Source organism: Dryobates pubescens, chromosome 1, assembly GCF_014839835.1.
Source record: "Dryobates pubescens isolate bDryPub1 chromosome 1, bDryPub1.pri, whole genome shotgun sequence".
Lineage (NCBI taxonomy): Eukaryota > Metazoa > Chordata > Aves > Piciformes > Picidae > Dryobates > Dryobates pubescens.
This window is the reverse complement of record NC_071612.1, coordinates 32,521,558-32,542,870: the sequence shown is the minus strand read 5'-3', so window position 1 is coordinate 32,542,870 and position 21,313 is coordinate 32,521,558. Positions and strand designations below refer to the sequence as shown.

Here is a 21,313-nt window from a genome sequence, read left to right as displayed (position 1 = left end):
GGAAATCTACAACTTCCCTGAGCATACTGTTCCAGTGTCTCACCCTCACTGTAAAGAATCCCTTTCTACTATCCAGACTAAATCTGCCCTCCTTAAGCTTCAATCCATTCCCTCTCATCCTATGGCTGCAAACCCTCGTATAAAATCCCTTTCCCAGCTTTCTTGTGGGCCCCTTTCAAGTACGGAAGGGCTGCTCCCCGGAACCTTCTCCAGGCTGAACAGCTCCAACTCTCACAGCCTGGCCCCATAAAGGAGGTGCTCCAGCCCTCTGATCATCTTCATTCTTTCCTGGTAACACACCTATTGTTCAGGTTAGAGGCATAGAAGGATGAAAGCTTTTTGCTACCACTTATCAGAAACAAGTCAGAAATTAGTCAGTTATGAAGCCAAGAATTAGCAAAGTAAAAACCACGTAAGGATTACCCTTAAAGGCATTCAGCACTTCTGAAGCAGTGCCTGCCCTCCAACGTCCTAGAGCGTGGCATTCTCTAAGCAAGCAGGAAACAAGATAAAGCACAGGAAGGAAACGTTGTCGACTGCAATGAATGCTCTCAGCCTCAGCTGCTGCCTCTAGGTCCTTCGCCCGCCCTTAACTCGCCTTTCCCGGCGAGGAAACGCCGCTGATGAACGCAAATAAACACAAGGCCGTTCCCCACCGCCCCGAATCCATCAGCACCACGGCCTCACGGGCTGCTCCCAGGCCCGCCCGCAGAGCCTCTCCACCGGGCACCGCACGGGGCAAGGCCGCGGAGCGCAGGCTGGGAGCCTGAGGGGTCGCCGCCACCCCCTCAACCCCCAAGCACGCCGGCCGGGGCCTAGCCCCGCACAGCGGGGTACCCCACCCGCACCCGCCGCCACGCATGCGCCGGCAGCCCGCACCGGACGGCGTCACGGCGCCTTCCGGGTCGGCGCAGCGTCCTCCCCGCCCCGCCATGGAGGCCGGGCAGGGTCCCGGCGGCGGGGAGCTCGGCGACTCGGCCGAGGTACTGTCGTTGGCTTCGGCGGCGCCGCCCGCGGGAGCGCGGTGGGGCCGGGGTTGGTGCTGAGGGAGAGGCGGCAGGCTCGGGGCCGGCGCACACCGCTGCGCGCCGGGGAGGGCCATTCCCCTCCGCCTTTTGCCCTGCCCCTAGCTCTCCGGCGGCCTGCGGAGGCGCGGGGACGGTGCCCTTGAGGCCTCTCTGGCGGCCTTTCCTAGGGGGGTTGTTCCCGGTAGGAGGTGTTCTCCCCGGTACCGGCGGCTTTCTCGCTTCGGCCCTGCTCCCGGCCGCTGATCTGTCAGGGTGCGGCGGCGCTCGCCTCTCCCGGCGGGGGAGCCTCGCCCACCGACGGCAGAAATGTCTTGTACGACGGCAGAGCAGCTGCCAGCTGTTACTGAATACGAGCACGCCACTGAAGAATCAAACCCTGAGAAGTGGTTTTGAAAGGGGTGTAATGAGCTGGCGTTGCATACACTTGGAAGGCTGGTTACGGGGACCGTTTTCGGACGGAAAACGGATGGGCTAAGGTGGGATTAGACTGCACAGAAAATATTTTCCGCTCTCCAGTGATGTGTAGAAGCAGTGGATTTTCTCTACTGATAACATTTCATGTCCCATAAAAGGACATGAAAGGATAAAAGGGTAAAAGTAACCAGTTCCTTAAGTATGGCAGAGTCAAAGCACAGGTGTGAAAGCTAGACAAAGTTTTTCATTAAATACCTCCAAACCCTTTGTTTTGCTCATTCTTACTCTAATTTATTTCCTTTATGAAAGAGAGAAGTACCCAAGCCTTATGTACCAACAGAAGAGGAAAGAAGACTCCTCAAGGAATGTGCTGAGGAGAGTGCCCGATACAGAGGTACATGCAGTTTGATTTTTTATTTTCCCCTCCTCTTGGTTTTTGTTATTATCTGAGACATCACAACAGTTCATTAGCAACCTTCACGTGGGCTGAAACTGCATCCCAGTAATTGCTGATCTACATAGGATTTACATATTATTAAGAGCCTACAGGGCTGGAATTCTGTAAAAGGTGCAACATCATTTGTAAGGTTTATGCTGCCTAACACAATTCCCTCACAAATTATTATTATCATTAAAATTCAGATAGTAGATTTAATTAATGGAGTTTCTGATTTGTGTTTCTGAATATTGCTTTTTAAAAAATTATTTCTGCAATTTTATTTTGTTTTTATCTTGAAAATAATCAATTATTAAATGGTTTAATTTAGAACTATTGCTTTTCATCTTCATGGAGGCTTACGAATCATGGAATGGTCTGGGTTGGAAGAGACCTCCGAAGGTCATCCAGTCCAATCCCCTCTGTGGTCAGGAGGGACATCCTCCACTAGATCAGGTTGCCCAGAGCCCTGCCAGCCTCACCTTGAATATCTCCAGGGATGGAGCCTCAACCACCTCCCTGGGCAACCTGTTCCAATGCAAAACTTGTTCCTAGCATCCAATCTAAACCTGCTCTTCTCCAGTTTGAAGCCATTGCCCCTCCTCCTATCACTGCAGGCTTTTGTAAACAGTCCCTCTGCAACCTTGTAGCCTTCTTCAGATACTGGACGGTCACTATGAGGTCTCCCCGGAGCCTTCCCTTCTCCAGGCTGAACAAGCCCAGCTCTCTCAGCCTGTCCTCACAGCAGAGGTGCTCCATGCCCGATTGTTCTCATGGCCCTCCTCTGGACCTGCTCCACCAGATTTTGCATTGTTTTAACTGAACACTTTGTCTCTATTTACTTGGAATTCCATTATTATGTCGAGGGCTTTTTTTTCCCACAAAGCATTGAGAATTGATTGCATTACTTCTTAACCTTGTGTAATCCAAAGGTTCAAGGCATACCTGGGTTTTGTGCACCTGGTCAAGAGGTTTGATTGAGCAAGACTTCTGGTGTGGTTGTTAGCCACTGTTTTATCACCCAGTAGTAGATTACTCCTGGTGCTGATAGGTGACTTAGCAGAAACCAGGACAGATGAAGAATTCAGCAGCTGATTTGCTAAACTTAGTACACAGGGCCTCTGATTTCTCCCAGAAGCCACTGCTTTCAGGGGCAACTTCTACACATTGTGATTTTGCTTTACCAATTCAAAGTTCTGCTTTCTCTTTCTCCATTGCTTTGCTACATTCCTCTTCCACTTTTATTCAAAGAGCTGGAAACCTACAGCTTATTTGCCAAAATCTAGCCATTTTCCTTGGGGAAAATGCCAGCAGTAAGATGACAGTTGGTTATGAGTTATTGAGAAATCTCTCTCCTGGAAGACAAGAGGAGTCCGAGTTGTTGCAGGGACACCTCACACTACAGCAGGTTGCTCACAGCCACATCCATCCTGGCCTTCAACCACCTCCCTGGGCAACCTGTGCCAGTGTCTCACATCTTATTTGAATGCCCCTTTGCAAGAGGGATGGGCTGCCTGTGTGACTGCCCTGACATCCCCACTCCTTACTGTATCAGTTCTTGTTATTCATTTATGTTGCTGTAAGTCTGTGTATTTTCAGTTGGTTTATTCAAATTTCAATCTGTCACCAGCTTTTACCTTTCTTGCAAATCCTTTCTCTTTTGCCATAGTTCCTGTTGACAGCTTCTATGTCAGAAATGCTTGCATGAGGAGGAACTTCTTCACTGTGAGGGTCACAGAGCACTGAAGCAGGCTCCCCAGGGAGGTTGTGGAGTCTCCTCTGGAGACTTTCCAGCCCTGTCTGGATGTGTTCCTGTGTGACCTGTGCTGGATTCTATGGTCCTGCTCTGGCAGAGGGGTTGGACTAAAAGATCTCCAGAGGTCCCTTCCAACCCCTAACATCCTGTGATCCTGTGATTTCATAACTCAGTTTAACACATTTTACTGACAGTACTAATTTTTAATCACATTATTATACAATATAAATCCTCATAGTGTTTAAAACCCACACTACAATCTACAATTTTCTCCTTCACACCTTCAGTCTCACTAACAAATGAGACTGATAAGACTTTTTCCCTATACAACTATTTTGACTCAGGCACATTATGTGCATCCTTCATTATGTGCCATTGAGACATCAGCCTGCCATTATTTTTCCTAGGATTTAGTTTATTCCTGAAGCAGAAGTAGTGCTTTTTTGCCCATAGCAGTGGAGGGAATTTGTATTTCCTGATTTATTAAGCTGCTTTTGTTTTTTCTTCCCTTGAATAATTACTCATTTTATGTGTGAAGCCAATTTTCAGCTACCTATTCTGATTTTTACTTGCCATTTCAGGTCATCTATATGCTTGCATACTAGCAGCTGTTTCCACTTGTCTTTGACATCCACAGTATTTGTGTTGGGTCTATAAATCATTTCAGACCTCTAAGGGGAAGGCAGAAGTCTTCTCTGATAAACTGAGTTGGGTTAAACACACACACCTTGATTTGATTTTCTTTTTTCTCTTACAATTTAGCTTTCATCTGTACTGCTATTCTGTATCTCACAATAATTCTGGAAAATGCAGGTCTAGAATCTCTAAAAGCATCATGGATAGATTGGAAGACTTTATTGTGAAGCATTACTGTAATCTTGCTTTGAACCAAGAAGCCAGCACATTTGATCAGAGGGCTGGAGCACCTCTCCTGTGAAGACACAGTTGGGGCTATTCAGTCTGGAGAAGAGAAGGCTCCAAGGGGACCTTATTGTGGCCTTCCAGTATCTGAAGGGGGCTCCAAGAAAGCTGGGGAGGGACTTTTTGAGGGTGTCAGGGAGTGATAGGACTGGGGGGAATGGAGCAAAACTAGAAATGGGTAGATTCAGATTGGATGGTAGGAAGAAGTTCTTCCCCAGGAGGGTGGTGAGAGACTGGCACAGGTTGCCCAGGGAGGTGGTGGAAGCCTCATGCCTAGAGGTTTTGAAGTCCAGGCTGGATGTGGCTGTGAGCAACCTGCTGTAGTTCCAGTTCCATCCAGTTCCAACCCCCCATGGCAGGGGGGTTGGAACTGGATGATCCTTGAGGTCCCTTCCAACCCTGACAATTCTGTGATTCTATTTTCATAACATCCAGTCATATCTACTCTAAAATGCTGGTGGAACTCCTGACCTAATTTAGATCTGAGAAGAAATAAACTGTTAGTTTGCAAAGTACACTTCAGTATTGTGCTGTCCACATTCTCAAATACACCATTTATCTTCAAATGTGATCTTAATTAGCAGATTGTGTGCATCAAACATCATGAAACATTCAGTGCCGTTGCACTAGGTAAGGTTCAAATCATTGAGCCTGTTTGTAACATCTGCATTTTCGGACTTGCATAAAATGTAACATTCTGATGTTTCATTCAGAATGTTAGAGGTTGGAAGGGACCTCAGGAGATCATCCAGTCTAACTCCCCTGCCAGAGCAGGAATGCATCCAGGCAAGTTTTCAATGTTTCCAGTGAAGGAGGCTCCACAGTCTCTGGGCCACCTGCTCCAGGGCTCTGTCACCCTCACAGTGCAAAAGTTTTTCCTTATGCTCACATGGAGCCCCCTCTACTCCAGCTTGCACCCATTGCCCCTTGTCCTATCCTTGGACATCACTGAGCAGAGCCTGGTTCCATCCTCCTAACTTGTCAATAACTTTAGTCTTCTGTCATGTTCCTTGTTTCAGTGTCACTGTCTTGTCTAGGTGGGGACTTCTATGAAGTTTCAAAGTTAACCTTCCCAATATCAATACCAAATAAGCATTCCCTCTAGGATTTTGCCATCTTCAGGTGCTTCTTGCTACATGAAGTCATTCAGTATTGACAGACAGTAAATTGACAGATTGCAGCAAGCAGAAGTTCTCTTCCATGTTTGATATCTTCTCAGCATTCCTTACCCCACCCCTGAGCTGTACAGTTTGATCCGCATGCTACGGAAAAAGCTGCTCTGTTCTTTGATTAAAACCTGTTACCCAGTTTTAGTCAATTTGGTTTATATCTCTGTAAGTGTCAGAATTTTTCCAAGTTCTTATGATAAAACAAAATCAAGACTTCTGGTTATTAAGAATTTTAGGAGGCACTGGCCTCTACAGCACTGCCTTCCATCCTGGAATCATAGAATGGTCTGGGTTGGAAGGGACCTCTGAAGGTCATCCAGTCCAACCCCCTCTGTAGTCAGCAGGGACATCCTCCACTAGATCGGGTTGCCCAGAGCCCTGTCCAGCCTCACCTTGAATATCTCCAGGGAAGGGGTCCAAACCACCTCCCTGGGCAACCTGTTCCAGTGTTCCACCACCCTCATGGTGCAGAACTAGCATCCAATCTAAATCTGCTCTTTTCTAATTTGAAGCCACTTCCCCTCCTCTTGTCACTGCAGAAGAGAACTGTGCATGCTTTCTGGGTTGAAGTTTCTGTTCTTACAGAAATGAGCTACATAAGGCCTAGCAATTCTCAGTGCATGTTGTGTTAAAGGCGGTTGAAAACTCTGAAAATCATTTCCTAAGCAACTTTTCTTCTTTTTCTTCACAGCTTTTCCTTTGGCTGCAGTGAGCATGCTTGGTACTAGCTTCTTAATTAAGAAAGGTAAAGTCTAAACATCCTTTGGGTTCATTTGGATTTGCTCAGATGAAATCTCTTTCTACTGTTAATGAAGTTACTCTAACAATACAATCTCTAATCTACTTGTAACTGAAAGAGTTGAGGCTCTTCAGCTACGTGATGGCTTCCTAAAACTGAAGGAACAAAGCTTGAAAACCAAATTTATGTTCATTTTGTGTTGTTTGGCAAATGCAGTATCTCTGTGGTTATGAAACACTCTCATTTGTAGTGATGCTCTGTGTGGTATGATTGAAGCAGTCATTAAAATCACATTTTATAAATGAAATACACAGAGTATCTAAGTAGAGAGTTTTAGGAATGTAATTACACTGCAAAATTCAAATGTCAGCCTTTTTTCTTTTTGAATGTTCTTCACTGTTAGGTGTAAAAGGGTAACCTGCTACCTACAAACATAACTAGAGTTGATCTTTTTCAGCCCACTTACTAGCAATTTATTACTAATCACTTTGATTCTCCTTTTCAGGTGTTCTAAGAGACAGCTCAAGGTTTGGCTCTTTCACAAAAGTTGCATGTAAGTAAAAGCTGTGTGTAAGTCCAGCCTGCTTTCATGCCTTAGCTTCTGGAGTCTCTTAGGCAGGTGTCATTCCCATGAGACCAGCTGACTGATTCACTGGTACCCCACTCTGTGCCTGAAGAACTGACCTGATCCATCCATTCATCTGATCTAACCTTCCTGCAGTTAATTCTGTCGGACAGGAACATCTGTGCAGCATCTCCTAGTGCAGGGACTCTTCAACATCAGGAGGCAGAGCACTTCATTTATTCACAGTCTTTGAATTTGTGCAGCACACTTTGGAGAGGTTTTGTTTATGGCCTTGCCTTCAAACTGCCTCACAAGCGTAATGTGGTAATTGAAGATAAAACCCTTGTTACTAGGTGCTGTATGAGCTTGCTTGGAATTAATTGCTAGAGCACACCCACCCCTCCCTTCCTAATTTGAAGGTCCTTACTCATGTATCTTACTTGTCTCATTCAGGCTATTTTAGTGCCTCTCTTATTTTTCTGCTGGACATTCTGTACATACAATGGTAGGAAAACAGCAGTTCCACGTGAATGATTTTTGGATTAAGTATAATCAAAAAGAATTTAATAACCTTTTCAATGCAATCCTTGACAGTAAAACAGGAAGTTGCCATCTTGCCAATCTGCCCAGATACATCCAGTTACCCTTACAGTTTACTTCAGTGGGAAGAAGGTAAAGCCCATGATTTGTGGTGAAGGAAGTGTTGTTTAAGCAGATAAATGTATGTGAGAGGCTGAGGCTGCCATTTGTTTATTCCAAATACTCCTTGCTTTCTTTGAACACCAAACAATGGTAGAACACAAGCTTTTCTAATAATTAATATCATTACTGTTCCCCTGACTGCTCCTACACATTCCTAGCTAAGGGCCATGTTCCTCCTATTGAACAGAACTGCACTTTGAAATCAAGGGGAAAAATAAGGAGCTTCTGGTCTGGATCAGTTATTCTTGATGTTAAGGCTATGAGCCAAATTACTTTTGGCTTCTTTTTGTTCTGAAGCAGAGAAGGCTCCAAGGAGACCTCATTGCAGCCTTTCAGTGCTTAAAGGGGGCCTACAAGAAGGATAGAGAGAAATGTTTTAGCAGGGCCTGTTACAGCAGTACAAGGAGTGATGGTTTTAGACTAAAAGGGGACATTTAGACTAGATGGAAGGAAGAAATATTTTCCAATGAGGGTGGTGAATCACTGGCACAGGTTGCCCAGAGAGGTGGCAGATGCCTCATCCCTGGAAATATTCAAGGTAAGATTAGACAGGGCTCTGAGCAGCCTGATCTGGGTACAAATAGCCCTGCTTATTGCAGGGGTATTGCACTAGATGCCCTTTGAAGGTCCCTTCCAGCCCAAACTTTCAGTGATTCACAGATTGCATTGGGTCGGAAGGGACCCTCAAAGGTCATCTTGGCCAACTCCCCTGCAGTCATCAGGGACAAGAGACACCTCCAACTAGATCAGGCTGCCCAAGGCCACATCAAGTCTGATCTTGAATGTCTCCAGGGACAGGGCATCAACCACATTCCTGGGCAGCCTGTTCAAGTATTCACTCATTGTGAAGAACTTCCTCCTGATGTCCAACCTGAATCTCCAGTTTCAAACCATTGCCCCTCATCCTATTGCCACAAGCCCATTAAACAGTCCCTCCCAAGCCTTCCTGTAGGGCTTCTTCAGACACTGAAACGTAGCTCTATGGTTTCTGTGGAGCCTTCTCTTCTCCAGGCTCCAGCTCCAATTCTTACAGCCTGTCTTCATAGGAGAGGTGCTTCAGCCCTTTGATCATCTTTGTGACCTTCCTCTGGACCCACTCCAGCATGTCTGTGTCCCTCTTGTGTTGGGGAAGACAGTGCATGGTTGTATCTGGAAGCTGAGAGAGGTTTCCTTTACAGATTGTCAGATTGCAGGATATTCTGTATGCTTCCCTGTCATAACTTTCCTCAGTAGTCTTAAAGGCAGTCTGACAACATAATGGACCTTCCAGTTAGTTGTGACTGATTCAGCATGCCACAGAGCTATAGGTCCTTTGTCCTTCTTTGGCAAAGGACAAGGTCCCTATGTCCTACTTCAGGGTGGCCTGCAGCGAGACCTGGCCTCTTTTATCAGTCTCTAATAAGCTCCTCCAAGGTCTTGTCCCAATGAATACAGAAGCAACAGAGAGCAACAGTATCTAACCTACTGTGGTAACTCCGTAAATGTGAATCATCTGGCTGCTACTTCTGCAGTAAGAGAAAAAACAAACATATTTTAGCCAATAATTAACTTCAGGTGAAACATCTTCCAGAGAGCTGCTTCCATTTTTTTTTGTTTTCCTGGAAAAGGAGCCTTTCTCTTTGTAATTTATGGCAGAGATGAATCAGCTTTGCTGCTTAGCTTTGTTTTGCTAACTAGTCAGTGTAAATTGTTCTTGGGCCATTTTCCTGTTCAGGGCCTTGTAATACTTTGTTTGGTGCATATCTGTAGCATTTGAGGTGTCTTCAAACCTATTTTCGATCTGCTGAACAGCTAAACCCTTACATTTCTCATCAAATGAGAAATTCCCTATTCCTGCACTTGTAATTGTGACTGCTCCTCTCTTTTCCCTTGGAAAAGGATTTTTAACCTCATTCTGGAAACGCAGACATCAGAACGGGAATAACAATTTCAGTACCAGTACGGCAGGGTCGGGTAAAATCTCCCTTTGTATTGCTTCTCAGGCAATTTAATCTTCAGTGTGAGGACCTCAGAGGATTAATGTTACTGGCAATTAACTCTTTCCTGACTTAAAAGATGATCTGGAGTCTTTAGTCTTTGTGTTTAGAAAATCCTCACTGTGTGTGAAAGAAAGACCTAAGCCTTTTCTCCCCCCAAATCAACAAGAGAAGTTCTATTCATTGCCATGGAATCCTTCATGCCCCTTCACACTCAAGTTTGACCCACTCATACAACTTGAAGGAGCCATTTGATGGAAATCATGAAGTTTTAAGTCCAGGAAGAACTATCCTGACTGTTTATTCTTATGACCTGTCTAGCATGCTGATGAAAACAGCTCGTGCAGTAAATGGAAAGTATTTGCCTAGTGATTGCGAGCGTTCATCTGATTCACTTCTTCGCCCTCCAGCACCCAGAGCAGAGTCCTCATCAGAATATACTGAGCCTAATGCTGAGTTTATTCAGACTTCACACTAGTGAAAGCCCTGTCAAGAGCTGGCTGTTCTGATGGACTCAATTAGCAGAATTTATGACTTTGTTTTATCCCTGACTGGTTTATCATCTTTGGTATTTGTTATTTCTGGATCTTGGGAGGAGGAAAAAAACCTAATTGCAGTTATTTTCCTTTTTTTTTCCCCTTTGGCCACTTTTCACTAATCAAATAGTAGCTGACATTATTTGCTGCTCACACCATGTCTAAATCATTGCTCTATGTCCCAATTCAGCTGCTGCATTTGCTTTTGGTGCCCTTTGTGTGCAGGAGAAGCAGAGAGAGAGAGGATGACTGCGTGGTTTGGTTAAGCTCTGAACTGTTTGGTTTCCTTTTGTTCCAGATACTGTATAATTGACTTGAAATCCTTATTTTGGATCTGAGTATTGTGATACAGTGTATGAACCCATCTTTTTTTTCTTTTAACAAAGTTGCTGGAATGTGTGGATACCTGGCTGGAAAGATATCCTACTTGCCAATCTGTAGCGAGAAATTTAAGAAACTGAAGGATTCCCCCATAGGAGATGTTCTACGACAAGCTCAGAGACATAGCTCACATAAGTAAGAATTTCATTCTCTTTTAAATGTAAAACTTACTCTTGACTAGGATACTTAAACACTAACAGATCAAGGCTACATTTGCAGCTTTCAGAGACCTTCAGAGCTGCTCTTTCCCCTGTTTTTCGGTGGTGCGCAGTAATAAGACAAGGAACAATGGATACAGATTTGAACGTGGAAGGTTTCACCTCAACATGAGGAGAAACTTCTTTACAGTGAGGGTGACAGAGCCCTGGAGCAGGCTGCCCAGAGAGGTTGTGGAGCCTCTGCCTCTGGAAACTTTCAAAATCCACCTGGATGTGTTCCTGTGCGGACTACCTTAGGTGATCCTGCTTTAGCAGGGGGGTTGGGCTGGATGATCTGTGGAGGTCCCTTCCAACCTCTGATGTTCTATGATTCTATGATCCCAAATCTGCCACTCTAAGGGAGCACTATATACATACATATATCAGTTGGCCAGCTATAAAAGAGGCATTTTGAGCTCTGACCACTTTGAGGAGTAGGAAAAGCCAAGTTTTACTAAGCAAAATGTGTTCTTTGTAAATTAAGATGATATGGAGTTTCCATACAGTAGTGTGACAGCAGAAGTTACCTCTTGAGCTGAGAAATGAGCTAACTGAAATAAAATAGTCTGACATTCTGGAAGCTTTTCCCATAGTTCAGTTTGAAGTAGGAAGAGGGTGGAAATGATTTCAGTGTTTATCAAAGGAAAGAGCTCAGTAAACAACATCACTGCAGGAAGAAGCATGGTGGTCAAGCTTACTGCTGTTTGTTTAAATCCTTTACATCTGTAGCAGCATTATGCTGTACATATGAGAAACTCATCAGGTTCTTTAAAACTGTTTCCTGTTTTGCTCCAGAAGGTTTTCTCCCTCAAGTGGGTTTTAATTGCAAACCACTTTTGGAGTACCTCACTTAAACCCCTTGATTGAAAACTGGGAGAATAGTGTTTGGGGAGTGACAAGCAGTCCTGCTGTGGGTGTGCTGAGATTTGCTCAATGTTTGTAGAGGACTGCATTAAATTCTTAATTACTTTATAAATTCAGATCTATGACAGTTTTTCTCTGCAAGATTTACTTTGATTCTGAAATGTTTGCTCTTTTTTGGCATCAGATATATTCTTAGGGATTACCACTTTCTAAATTTACTGTATCAACTCAGCTGAAGTGGAGCTGGACTTGTCCCTTCACACCCCTCCCCTTTCTGATAGGAAATTGTCATCATCGTTAACTGTGTTTACTGCAGATGAGAACCTGTTTAAATGCTATCATCTGCTGCACCAATCAGTCCCCTTGACCTTTAATGGCCCATCCTTTCCTATCTGTAACATTTTATGTCCTAAGTGATAAGTTCTTCCTCCCCCCCTCCCCCCCCTTTTTCCCCCCCCTTGCTTGAATCATTAATTGAAACTCATTCAAATCCCATTATTGTCTACCCATGCTACTCTTTAAAGCCAGCACGAGAAACCATTACATTTTCATGGTCATTATACATCTACTAATTAATGTATTTTGGTAATTGTGATTTGCAGTTAAAAATAGGCAGGGTGAAAGAAGATCAGATAGTTCTTTAAAGCTGTGTTTGCCCCTAGTTTAAATAGCTAATTGAGGTAATAAAATAGCTTAGCTCTCTCTGTTGGGAGAAGAAAACAAAGAGCAACTGCAGATGTTTTCCTGGGAAACTAAAAGTACAGCTGAGCAGAATTTTAAAGTAAAAAAGGAGTAAATACTCCAGAGTAAATACTTCTGGTGGTATTCTTGATAAAGAGATATGTTGGAGTAGATGATCTCTAAGGTCCCTTCCAACTTAAGCCATTCTGAGTACAGGATAGGCAATGCTGTTAGACTCTCAGGCATCAGCTTCCACAATATTCTTTATTTGGCCTTTTCTTAGGAGAAAATTCCTTAATGCTTCTGCCGAATTCAGCAACTCAATATACCTTCATCATTAAATTTGCCCAAGAGAGCTGCTCTTCAGTACTACTCAGTTACAGCAGCTTCTAATGCTGAAGGGTTGAAATTGCAAATTCTTCCTAGAACGCATTTTAAACTAACTCTAATTGGTGCTGCCTCTGGTTCCATGGACACTCCCTCTGCTGGTGGTGTCTGATGCGTTATTTCTGTCTGAAGGCTCCCTGGGGGCAGGGATTGTCATTTTTAGCTTGTAAAGCCCAAAACACCTTGGCTCTTTTGTCTTCTCTTCTGGAGATAGGTTAAGTTTTTTGGGGGGAGGCAAGATTGTCAGAGAAGGGATTCCAGACATCTTTGCAATGTACAACCCCCCCCCAACCAAACAACAGAAGAAAAACCCCAACCAACCAACAAAACCCCAGAACCACACACACAAAAGCAACCTCAAATGCACACAAAACCCAAACCCTAACAAACACACAACCCACCCACCCCCCCCCCCAAAAAAAATAATCAGAACAACAACAAAGCCCCCACCCCCAACCTTTTTCAAAGATGGTAGTTCCTGTTGGAAAGTAAACCATTTAAAGTCAGAGAGTATTTCCTTGAAGCACTCTCCCTGTTGGCTTTGGAAGTGCAGTATTTCTGTAGTTCATACCTCCTCATGTTCTTTCTTTCAGCCGTTCCAGTCGGAAATCTGAATTTTCAGACCTGCCTTCTGAGTCATTTCCTGAAGCTCCTTCTCCAAGAGCTGGCTTCCCCCTTTCTCCTACCTATTCAGATGATTATAGCTCAACAGACAGAGGCCTCTCGAGCTACGAACCTGTTCCGTTCAGCGCTTCCCTGAATGAATCTTCACCTACAGGCATTACTGATTACACTGCTCAAGGTGTGTTTTGCCTCAACATTTATGTTTGACTTTCTCTTAGGTGCTCCTCTTAGTAAACTCTGTGTTTTCATACAGTGGTTTTGAATGAAACAGCATGAAGTTCCCAGAACTGTGTCTACCACACCAGAAAAGAACTAAATCACAGAATCACAGAAACATTCAGGTTGGAAAGGCCCCTCTACAAGGTTCACCCCTAAACCATAGCCCCAAGCACCACATCCAAACCACCTTGAAACACATCCAGGGTTAAATGTATTATTTTGTTTAGTAAGTCTAAACTCAAAATATGTTTTTTTTTCACATGGTTTATAGCTCTAATTGCAAGTAAAGGTTGTAAATTAACTGACATGATTGAATCTTGACAGGCTTGAGAAGAGGGCCAGTGACAACTGCATGACGTTCAGCAAGTCACGAGTGCAAGGTCCTGCAGCTGAGTCAGGCCAAGCCCAGGCATAAATCCAAGCTGGGTGCAGAGTGGGTTAAGAGTAGCTCTGAAAAAAAGTGACTTGGGGATGTTGGTTGCTGAGAAGCTCAGCATGAACCAGCAGTGCCCTCATGCAGCCCAGCAGGCAGCTCTGTGCTGGGCTGCAGCCAGAGGAGTGTGGGCAGCAGGGCAAGAGAGGAGATTCTGCCCCTTGACTCTGCTTTGCTGAGATCTCACCTCAAATACTGTCTCCAGTTCTGGAGTCCCCATCATAAGAAGGACACAGAGCTGTTGGAGTGAGTCCAGAGGAGGGACACAAAGGTGATCCAAGGGCTGGAGCACCTCTGCTGTGAGGACAGGCTGAGGGAGCTGGGAGTGTTTAGCCTGGAGAAGACTCTGGGGGGACCTTAGAGCTGCCTTCCATTACCTGAAGGGATCCTACAGGAGGGCTGCAGAGGGACTTTTCCTAAGGGTGTCTAGAGACAGGACAAGGGGGAATGGTTTGAAGGGGAGGGAGAGTAGGGTTAGAGTGGAGCTTAGGAAAAAGTTCTCCAGTATGAGGCTGGTGGAATAGGTTGCCCAGGGAAGTTGTGGCTGCCTCCTTCCTGGGGGTGTTGAAGGCCAGGTTGGATGAGACCTTGAGCAGCTGAGTCCAGCAGAGAGGTGTCCCTGCCCATGGCGGGAGGTTGGAGTGGATGGTCTCTGAGGTCCCTACAAACCTGAGCTGTTCTAGGAGTCTATGATCTGTTACGAAGCCAAACTGAAAAATCCTTGGCCTACTCTGAAGTTGTTCTTGTTTGGACTGAAGGTGATTATGGCATCCTTTCAGTGCACTCAATAAGCCACAGTCCCTGCCTTGCTGAGGTGATTTCATTTTCAGCAGCAGTGGTGCTGTGACTGTATACAGCAGGAATTCAGTGGCATTAAACTGCTTTTTGTAATGTGCCAAACACTGAAATCTCCTGAGAACTGCATGCACATTGTCTTCTGTCCAGCAGCAGCTGATTTTCTCATGAAGAACTAAAACAATTTTCAACTACTCTTGTGTGCAGCTGTTCCCCTCCTGCCAGTCTGAGCTCTGTTCTTTAGTTCTAGCAGGGCAAACAAAGCATGCTGAGTTCAGGTCTCTCTGGTACACAGAGGAGAAAGCTCCTGTGAAATGCAGAGTTTCATACTTTGGAATAGTTTGTATTTTTTAACTCTTTAATGGAAAAAGTTTTACTTTACCAAAGAAAAAAGCCTCCTTTTGCAGCTTGATTTAAGTCATAATAAAGTATCAGATGTAAATGTGTCAAGGACATGATAATGACATGCATCACAGATAGAAATAGTTGTTAGAGCCTAAATTATAGAACCAAGAATCTGCATTACAAATGCAGGTAAAAGGATGAAATGTTTGTCAGGTGGCATATGGATTTCATCCTCATTCTCTGACAGCACAATTTACACATTCACAGAGTGCGTTGTGTTGGAAGAGATCCTCCAAGGTCATCTTGTCCAACTCCCCTGCAACCAGCAGGGACACCTCCAACTAGATCAGGCTGCTCAGGGCCACATCAGGTCTGATCTTCAGTGTCTCCATGGATAGGGCCTTAACACCATCCCTGGGCAGCCTGTTCCAGTGTTTCACCACTCTCACTGTGAAGAACTTCCTCTTGATGTCCAACCTAAATCTCCCCTGCTCCAGTTTCATACTATTGCCCCTTGTCCTATCACCATGGGCCCTTCTCAACAGACTCTCCTCTTCCTGTAGGTCCCCTTAGGTCTTGTTCCTCCAGCCTGGGGCAGAGCCTCTGTCTGGAGATGGAGCAGAGCTGGGGATTTAAAGCCTGAATGGAAACCCCTGAGCTTCACCTGGCTTTCTTTGGTATCTTCCTGCAGGCAATCAGCACCAGAACAAGAGGACACAGTCTCAAGCTGTGCTAGGGGAGGTTTAGGCTGGATGTTAGGAAGAAATTCTTCACAGAAAGTGAGACTGGCCATTGGAATGTGCTGGAATGGAGTCACCATCACTGGAGGTGTTTAAGAACAGTCTGGATGAGGCACTTGGTGCCATGGTCTGGTTGATTAGTTAGGGTTGGGTGATCGGTTGGAGTTGATGATCTCTGAGGTCTTTTCCAACCTGGTTGATTCTGTGATTTTTCAGAAACCATAAATGTATCAAACTTATGGTCATCAAACCTCACATCAAGTGACCAGAACTATTTTATCCACCAGCTACCACATGGTTGTTAGGGTTTGCACTGGGTACTGAAGAACACAACTCCACTGCCAGTCTTCCAAAGCAGTTTGACCAAGTGAAAAGCCTCAGAGGAATGCGTTAGTTAAAAAGCACAGTCTGTGGTACATTGCAGCTGTCCTGCTCTTTTTCATTTGGGATTGAGCTGTAATTAACTGGCATTCTAGAACAGGTTGTAGCCAACTTTTGCTGTGTGATGTCAAGTCTAGTGCTTCTATGGTTATTCTGTTTCCAGATCCTGCTCCAGTTCCAGAAGAAGGTCGTAAAAAGAGAGGCGTCACGTATGAGGAATTAAGGAATAAACACAGAGAGGCTTATGATGTAATGCAGCCACCAAAGGCAGAAGCTCCAAGCAAGTTTACACAGGAGAAAAAAGCTAAGGAAGGTAATCCCTGATGTACAGAAACACAGTGAATCCAGCTCGGTGTTAAATGTGGTCACAAACTCACACCTTAATGCTGCCTAGCCTTTAAGCAATTTATCTTTGCAGTATCTGCAAAGTATCTGCAAATCTGTGTGATGTGTCTGCAGTTTCATACTTCAGTTGATTTCTTTCAAACACCATTGGTCTTCCAGCAGCAGCTGAGCATTGCTCTTCTCCAGCCACACTGCCTGGTGCCAGACTGCAAATCTCATCACTTTGCCTTCATGTTGAGCAAGCTCTTCCAAAAGAGAGCTCTCTGAGCTCAGAGCTATAGCGAAGAGTTTTAGCTGTGGCAGGGGGTGTATGTTTTAGCTAGCATTGTTCTCTCAAAATAGAGCATATGGTTGATGCTTTTAATTGGGAGGGGGTGTTACTTATTTTTATGACCTGTTTCATGTGGAATTAGTGGATTTCTATAGAGGCATTGTTTGTGGAGCTTGATTTTCTGCATTAGAACTCAAAGGAAGGAAGCAGTGTTTGGCAGCAATGCTGAGATTTGTTTTCACAGTGAAAAACAAAACTTAACATAGCAAAAATAAGAGTGCAGTGTCCTGAAGAATAAGATGCCATTCAGGCAACTTTTGGACTTAACTCTTTGAAAAAGAGAGAGAAGCAAGTTACAATTGCTTGCCCTGAAACCTCTTCAGTTTAGTGCAGCATCTGTGAAAGTGATGTTAGCAAGAGGAAGGTTTCACCATTTAACACACTGCTGGAGTTGTCTGGGTGGCATACAGTGTCTTGGCAATCAGGTTGCAACAGGATTTTACAGCAGCTAACATCTATTCCTAGGCATGACAGGTGAGAATAAGTATAGAAAAGTATATTAAAGCCAAAATAAGTAAGTAAGCTTTGGAACAGTGTTGCTTAAGAGCATCAGTCTGCTTTGTGCTTGTGAATTACTTTCACCAGGTTATCTGCCTCTGGGCAGATCTACAGAGTCTTCAACTTAAAATTATCAGCAATTATTGGGTAGTGATTTCAATGTGTTACTTTGAGGCTGGAAGCTCTTTTGTCATGTGACTGTGCCAAACAAGACATGAAAAGTGATTGAAGCTGTAGTTTCAGATTGCTTCTGAATTCTCTCAGCTGACACTTCACTGATTCACACAAGGTTTCTTTTCACAAGATATTTGTCCACAAACAGAAGGCCTAGGGATGTCACTGGCCTCCCAGAGGAGGGCCACAAACATGATCAGAGGCTTGGAACACCTCTCCTACAAAGACAGGCTGAGCAAGCTGGGCTCGTTCAGCCTGGAGAAGAGAAGGCTCCAGAGAGACCTAACAGTGCCCTTCCAGTACCTGAAGGCTGCCTACAAGAGAGCTGCAGAGAGACTGTTTACAAAGGCCTGCAGTGGTAGGACAAGAGGCATTAGTTTCAAACTAGAGAAGGACAGATTCAGATTGGATCTTAGGAATGAGTTCTGCACCATGGAGATGGTAGAACACTGGAACAGTTTGCCCAGGGAGGTAGTTGAGGTCCCATCCCTGGAGATATTCAAGGTGAGGCTGGACAGGGCTCTGGGCAGCCTGATCTAGTGGAGGATGTCCCTGCTGACTGCAGAGGGGGTTGGACTGGATGACCTTTGGAGGTCCCTTCCAACCCAGACCATTTTGTGATTCTAAACCACAGACAGAAATCTTAGGCAACATTCTGCAAACATTGCATTATTGCATGGCAAATCTTACAGCAGTGAAAGCAGAAAATGCAAAACTGCAGCAATGTTTTACAAGTGGAAGCACATTTAAATCTACAGCTTAGGGGTTCTACTGGTAGTACAGGCTAAGATCTGATTGAGGTTCTTGTGACACTCTGGGCATGTCACTTGTTTGCCTGTTTACATGTGCTGAGACATTACTCCTTTGTTTATTCTTCTGGGAAGGCAGATTCATCCCAGAGTCATAGAATGCCTTAGGCTGGAGGGGACCTCAGAGATCATCTACTCCAACCTCCCCTCTATGGACAGGGACAACCTCTCATCCAACCTGGCCTTGAACACCCCCAGGGAGGAGGCAGCCACAACCTCCCTGGGCAACCTATTCCAGAGTCTCACCACCCTCATACTGGAGAACTTTTTCCTAAGCTCCAGTCTAACCCTGCTCTGCCTCAGCTTCAAACCATTCCCCCTTGTCCTGTCTCCAGACACCCTGATGAAAAGTCCCTCTGCAGCCTTCCTGTAGGATCCCTTCTGTTATTGGAAAGCAGCTCTAAGGTCCCTGTGGAGCCTTCTATTCTCCAGGCTGCACAACCCTAGCTCCCTCAACCTGTCCTCCTAGCAGAGGTGCTCCAGCCCTTGGATCATCTTTGTGGCCCTCCTCTGGACTCACTCCAACAGCTCTGTGTCCTTCTTACGCTGGGGACTCCAGAACTCAATGCAGTGTTCTTTTACTTGCATGTCACAGGAACCAGACTGGCAGATGGTGGTTTCTGCCCTCTGTTGCAGGGATACCAGGGAAAACAAATGATGTTTAAAGCAGTTGTAAGCAGCCCCTAAGTTCCATCTGCTGGTGCCTTCTGCATTCATTGTAGCTGTACAAACATGTGCACCTGCAGAGTGATCTGACTGGGCCGTTTCCCAGGGAGTGAGCACAGCCTGCTCAGCTGCCATGGCTCATAGAAAAGGACATCAAATGGCAGTCTGAGATAGTTTCTTATTGTGCCTCACTGGAACATTAGCTTCAAAGAGGTTGCCCAGTGCTCTCTGAATGAGGACCACCCATTCTGCCCCCTTCCACTGGCTGTGCTGCAGATGGGTATTAATAAACAATGGGCTTAGTAATTAACCTGCAAGCAGCTTGGTAAGGGGTGCCTGACCTGTGTCACCATTCCTGCTGGCTTGTCCTATCCATCAGCAAGGGCAGCAGCAAGGGCAGATAGTTACAGAGCTCTAGAGCATTCTGCAGTGACTTTCAGGAGAGCATCGCCTCACTGGCAGCTCCTTGGTGAGCTGCACACGGCATACTCCTGAACAAATCCAGTAAGACCAGTACCCTGCTGGGGTTTTTTTTTCCACTCACTGACTGGCTTCTGTCTTAAAGGAAGCTGCCAAATAATAATGGTTGAGTAGTTTCCTCTTAAGGATTAGTGATTTCTGTTTGTTTGGCTGCAAATGTGTTTTAACTATCCTGAATCCATCCAATTGTGCATGTAACAAGATTATGTAGCCACATTATTTATCACAACGTGCCTGGCCTGTTTCCTCCAATTGTCTTTGTTTCATCCACATGTTACATTTGTTTGAAAGTCATTAGAAATCCTGCAGAGCAGGAATTGGCACAGCAGGCTCCTTGGCTGAACCTTAATTCATTACAGGAGAATGATTAGCAAACTTTTCTCCCCCTGCATTCAAAAGCAGCTTTAATGAGATGTCTGTTGTGCTGTGACTGACACTCCCCCAGTCCCCACTCTGAATGACAACGCATTTCAGCATCCTTTTTGGCACTGTGTAAGATAATTTCACTGTAAAAGGTTTAAGTCATGTGTGACTGGTTTTGTTTCTTTCCTTCAGTTAAAGTAAATAAGTATGGAGATACCTGGGATGAGTGAGAGCTGAATGAAGAACTGAAGAACATGATCTCCTGTTAGCCAACTTGAACCTCGTCTACGTTTGTCACAAGTGTCAGCACCTTTGGTGTGTTCTGCCAGGCACAGCTATTAATCAAGGAGGAGAAAATCCTGAGTTGCCAGAAGATTAAACAATAAAATAAAAACCAAAGCATTCAGGCTTCATTTTTTTTCAGTTTTGCATAAATGCAGCAGGAGAAGCTCTTGTGAGGTGTCATGGCTGTAAACCATTTGTGCTGCTGTTTAAGAATGAAAAGGGTAACTGGCAATAGCTGATAGAAATGTAGAGCAAAAGGTACCAACTCTCTGTAAATAATGCAAACACATGTATTGGAAATGAGCAGAATCTTCTCAAATTGTCAAGACTTGCATTAAAAGTTACCTGCAGAACTCGCCTCTCACTTAGTTTTGTCTGAAAGGGACATGATGGAAACCTCAATTTTTTGCCATGCTTGGTTAGTAAGACCTGGAATAACCCTGGACAGGGAAAAAGGGCTGAGAAACTAGACCAACACCTAAGTAAGCAAACTGTTTCTGTTCTGCTAGAGCAATATTCATAGAGGCATAGTATGGCTCAGGTTGGAAGGGATCTCCAAGATAATCTATTCCAACCTCCTGCCAGGGGCAGGGACACCTCTCAGCTAGGCTCAGCTGCTCAAGGCCTCATCCAACCTTGCCTTCAACACCCCCAGGGAGGAGGCAGCCACAACCTCCCTGGGCAGCCTGTTCCAGAGTCTCACCACCCTCATACTGAAGATCCAGCCTAACTCTGCTCTCCCTCAGCTTCAAACCATTCACTCTTATCCTGTTGTTGAACCTTAGGAAGAGTCCCTCTGGCTTGTCCACACTGGGGGTCTCCAACCAGGCATGTGGAAGAGAGGGCTGCATGAAACTGCAGGTATTTAAGACAGCTCCATTGAACTGCAGAAGGATAAACCTGATGGACTTGGGTAAAAGTTTGAATGGTTTGTGACTGTCAGTGTCAGGTTTGAAGTACTTAGCCTTATGTTTCAGTTTGTGCATGTCAAGACAAACCCCTACCATGTTTATGGAGACAAGATCCTGATCAGTGGAGTATTATCACATGGGAGAAGAGAGCTGCGCTGGCAG

General features: G+C 45.0%; 1 protein-coding gene across 2 annotated transcripts; it reads left to right on the top strand.

Moving 5' to 3' along the window:
- The first annotated feature begins 897 nt into the window (after positions 1-897).
- Positions 898-20,586, top strand: OCIAD1 (OCIA domain containing 1). Of its 2 annotated transcripts, XM_054163537.1 has the most exons (8): positions 898-983; positions 1,752-1,836; positions 6,416-6,469; positions 6,969-7,016; positions 10,629-10,758; positions 13,346-13,554; positions 16,453-16,602; positions 20,148-20,586. In XM_054163537.1, exons 1-8 carry the CDS (start codon positions 933-935, stop codon positions 20,183-20,185), a joined length of 765 nt encoding a protein of 254 aa, XP_054019512.1. In that variant the 5' UTR covers positions 898-932; the 3' UTR covers positions 20,186-20,586. The 2 variants fall into 2 exon arrangements, with proteins under 2 accessions (XP_054019512.1, XP_054019520.1); XM_054163545.1 differs by lacking the exon at positions 1,752-1,836 and having other exon boundaries at positions 911-983.
- Positions 20,587-21,313: the final 727 nt, after the last annotated feature.

What these genes read in the sequence shown, in the direction of transcription:
- OCIAD1 (XM_054163537.1), top strand. Translation starts at nt 933, where the DNA reads ATGGAGGCCGGGCAGGGTCCCGGCGGCGGGGAGCTCGGCGACTCGGCC. An exon ending in AGCTCGGCGACTCGGCCGAG is followed by an intron (nt 984 to 1,751) that starts GTACTGTCGTTG and finishes CCTTTATGAAAG; the next exon opens with AGAGAAGTACCCAAGCCTTA. An exon ending in TAGCTTCTTAATTAAGAAAG is followed by an intron (nt 6,470 to 6,968) that starts GTAAAGTCTAAA and finishes TCTCCTTTTCAG; the next exon opens with GTGTTCTAAGAGACAGCTCA.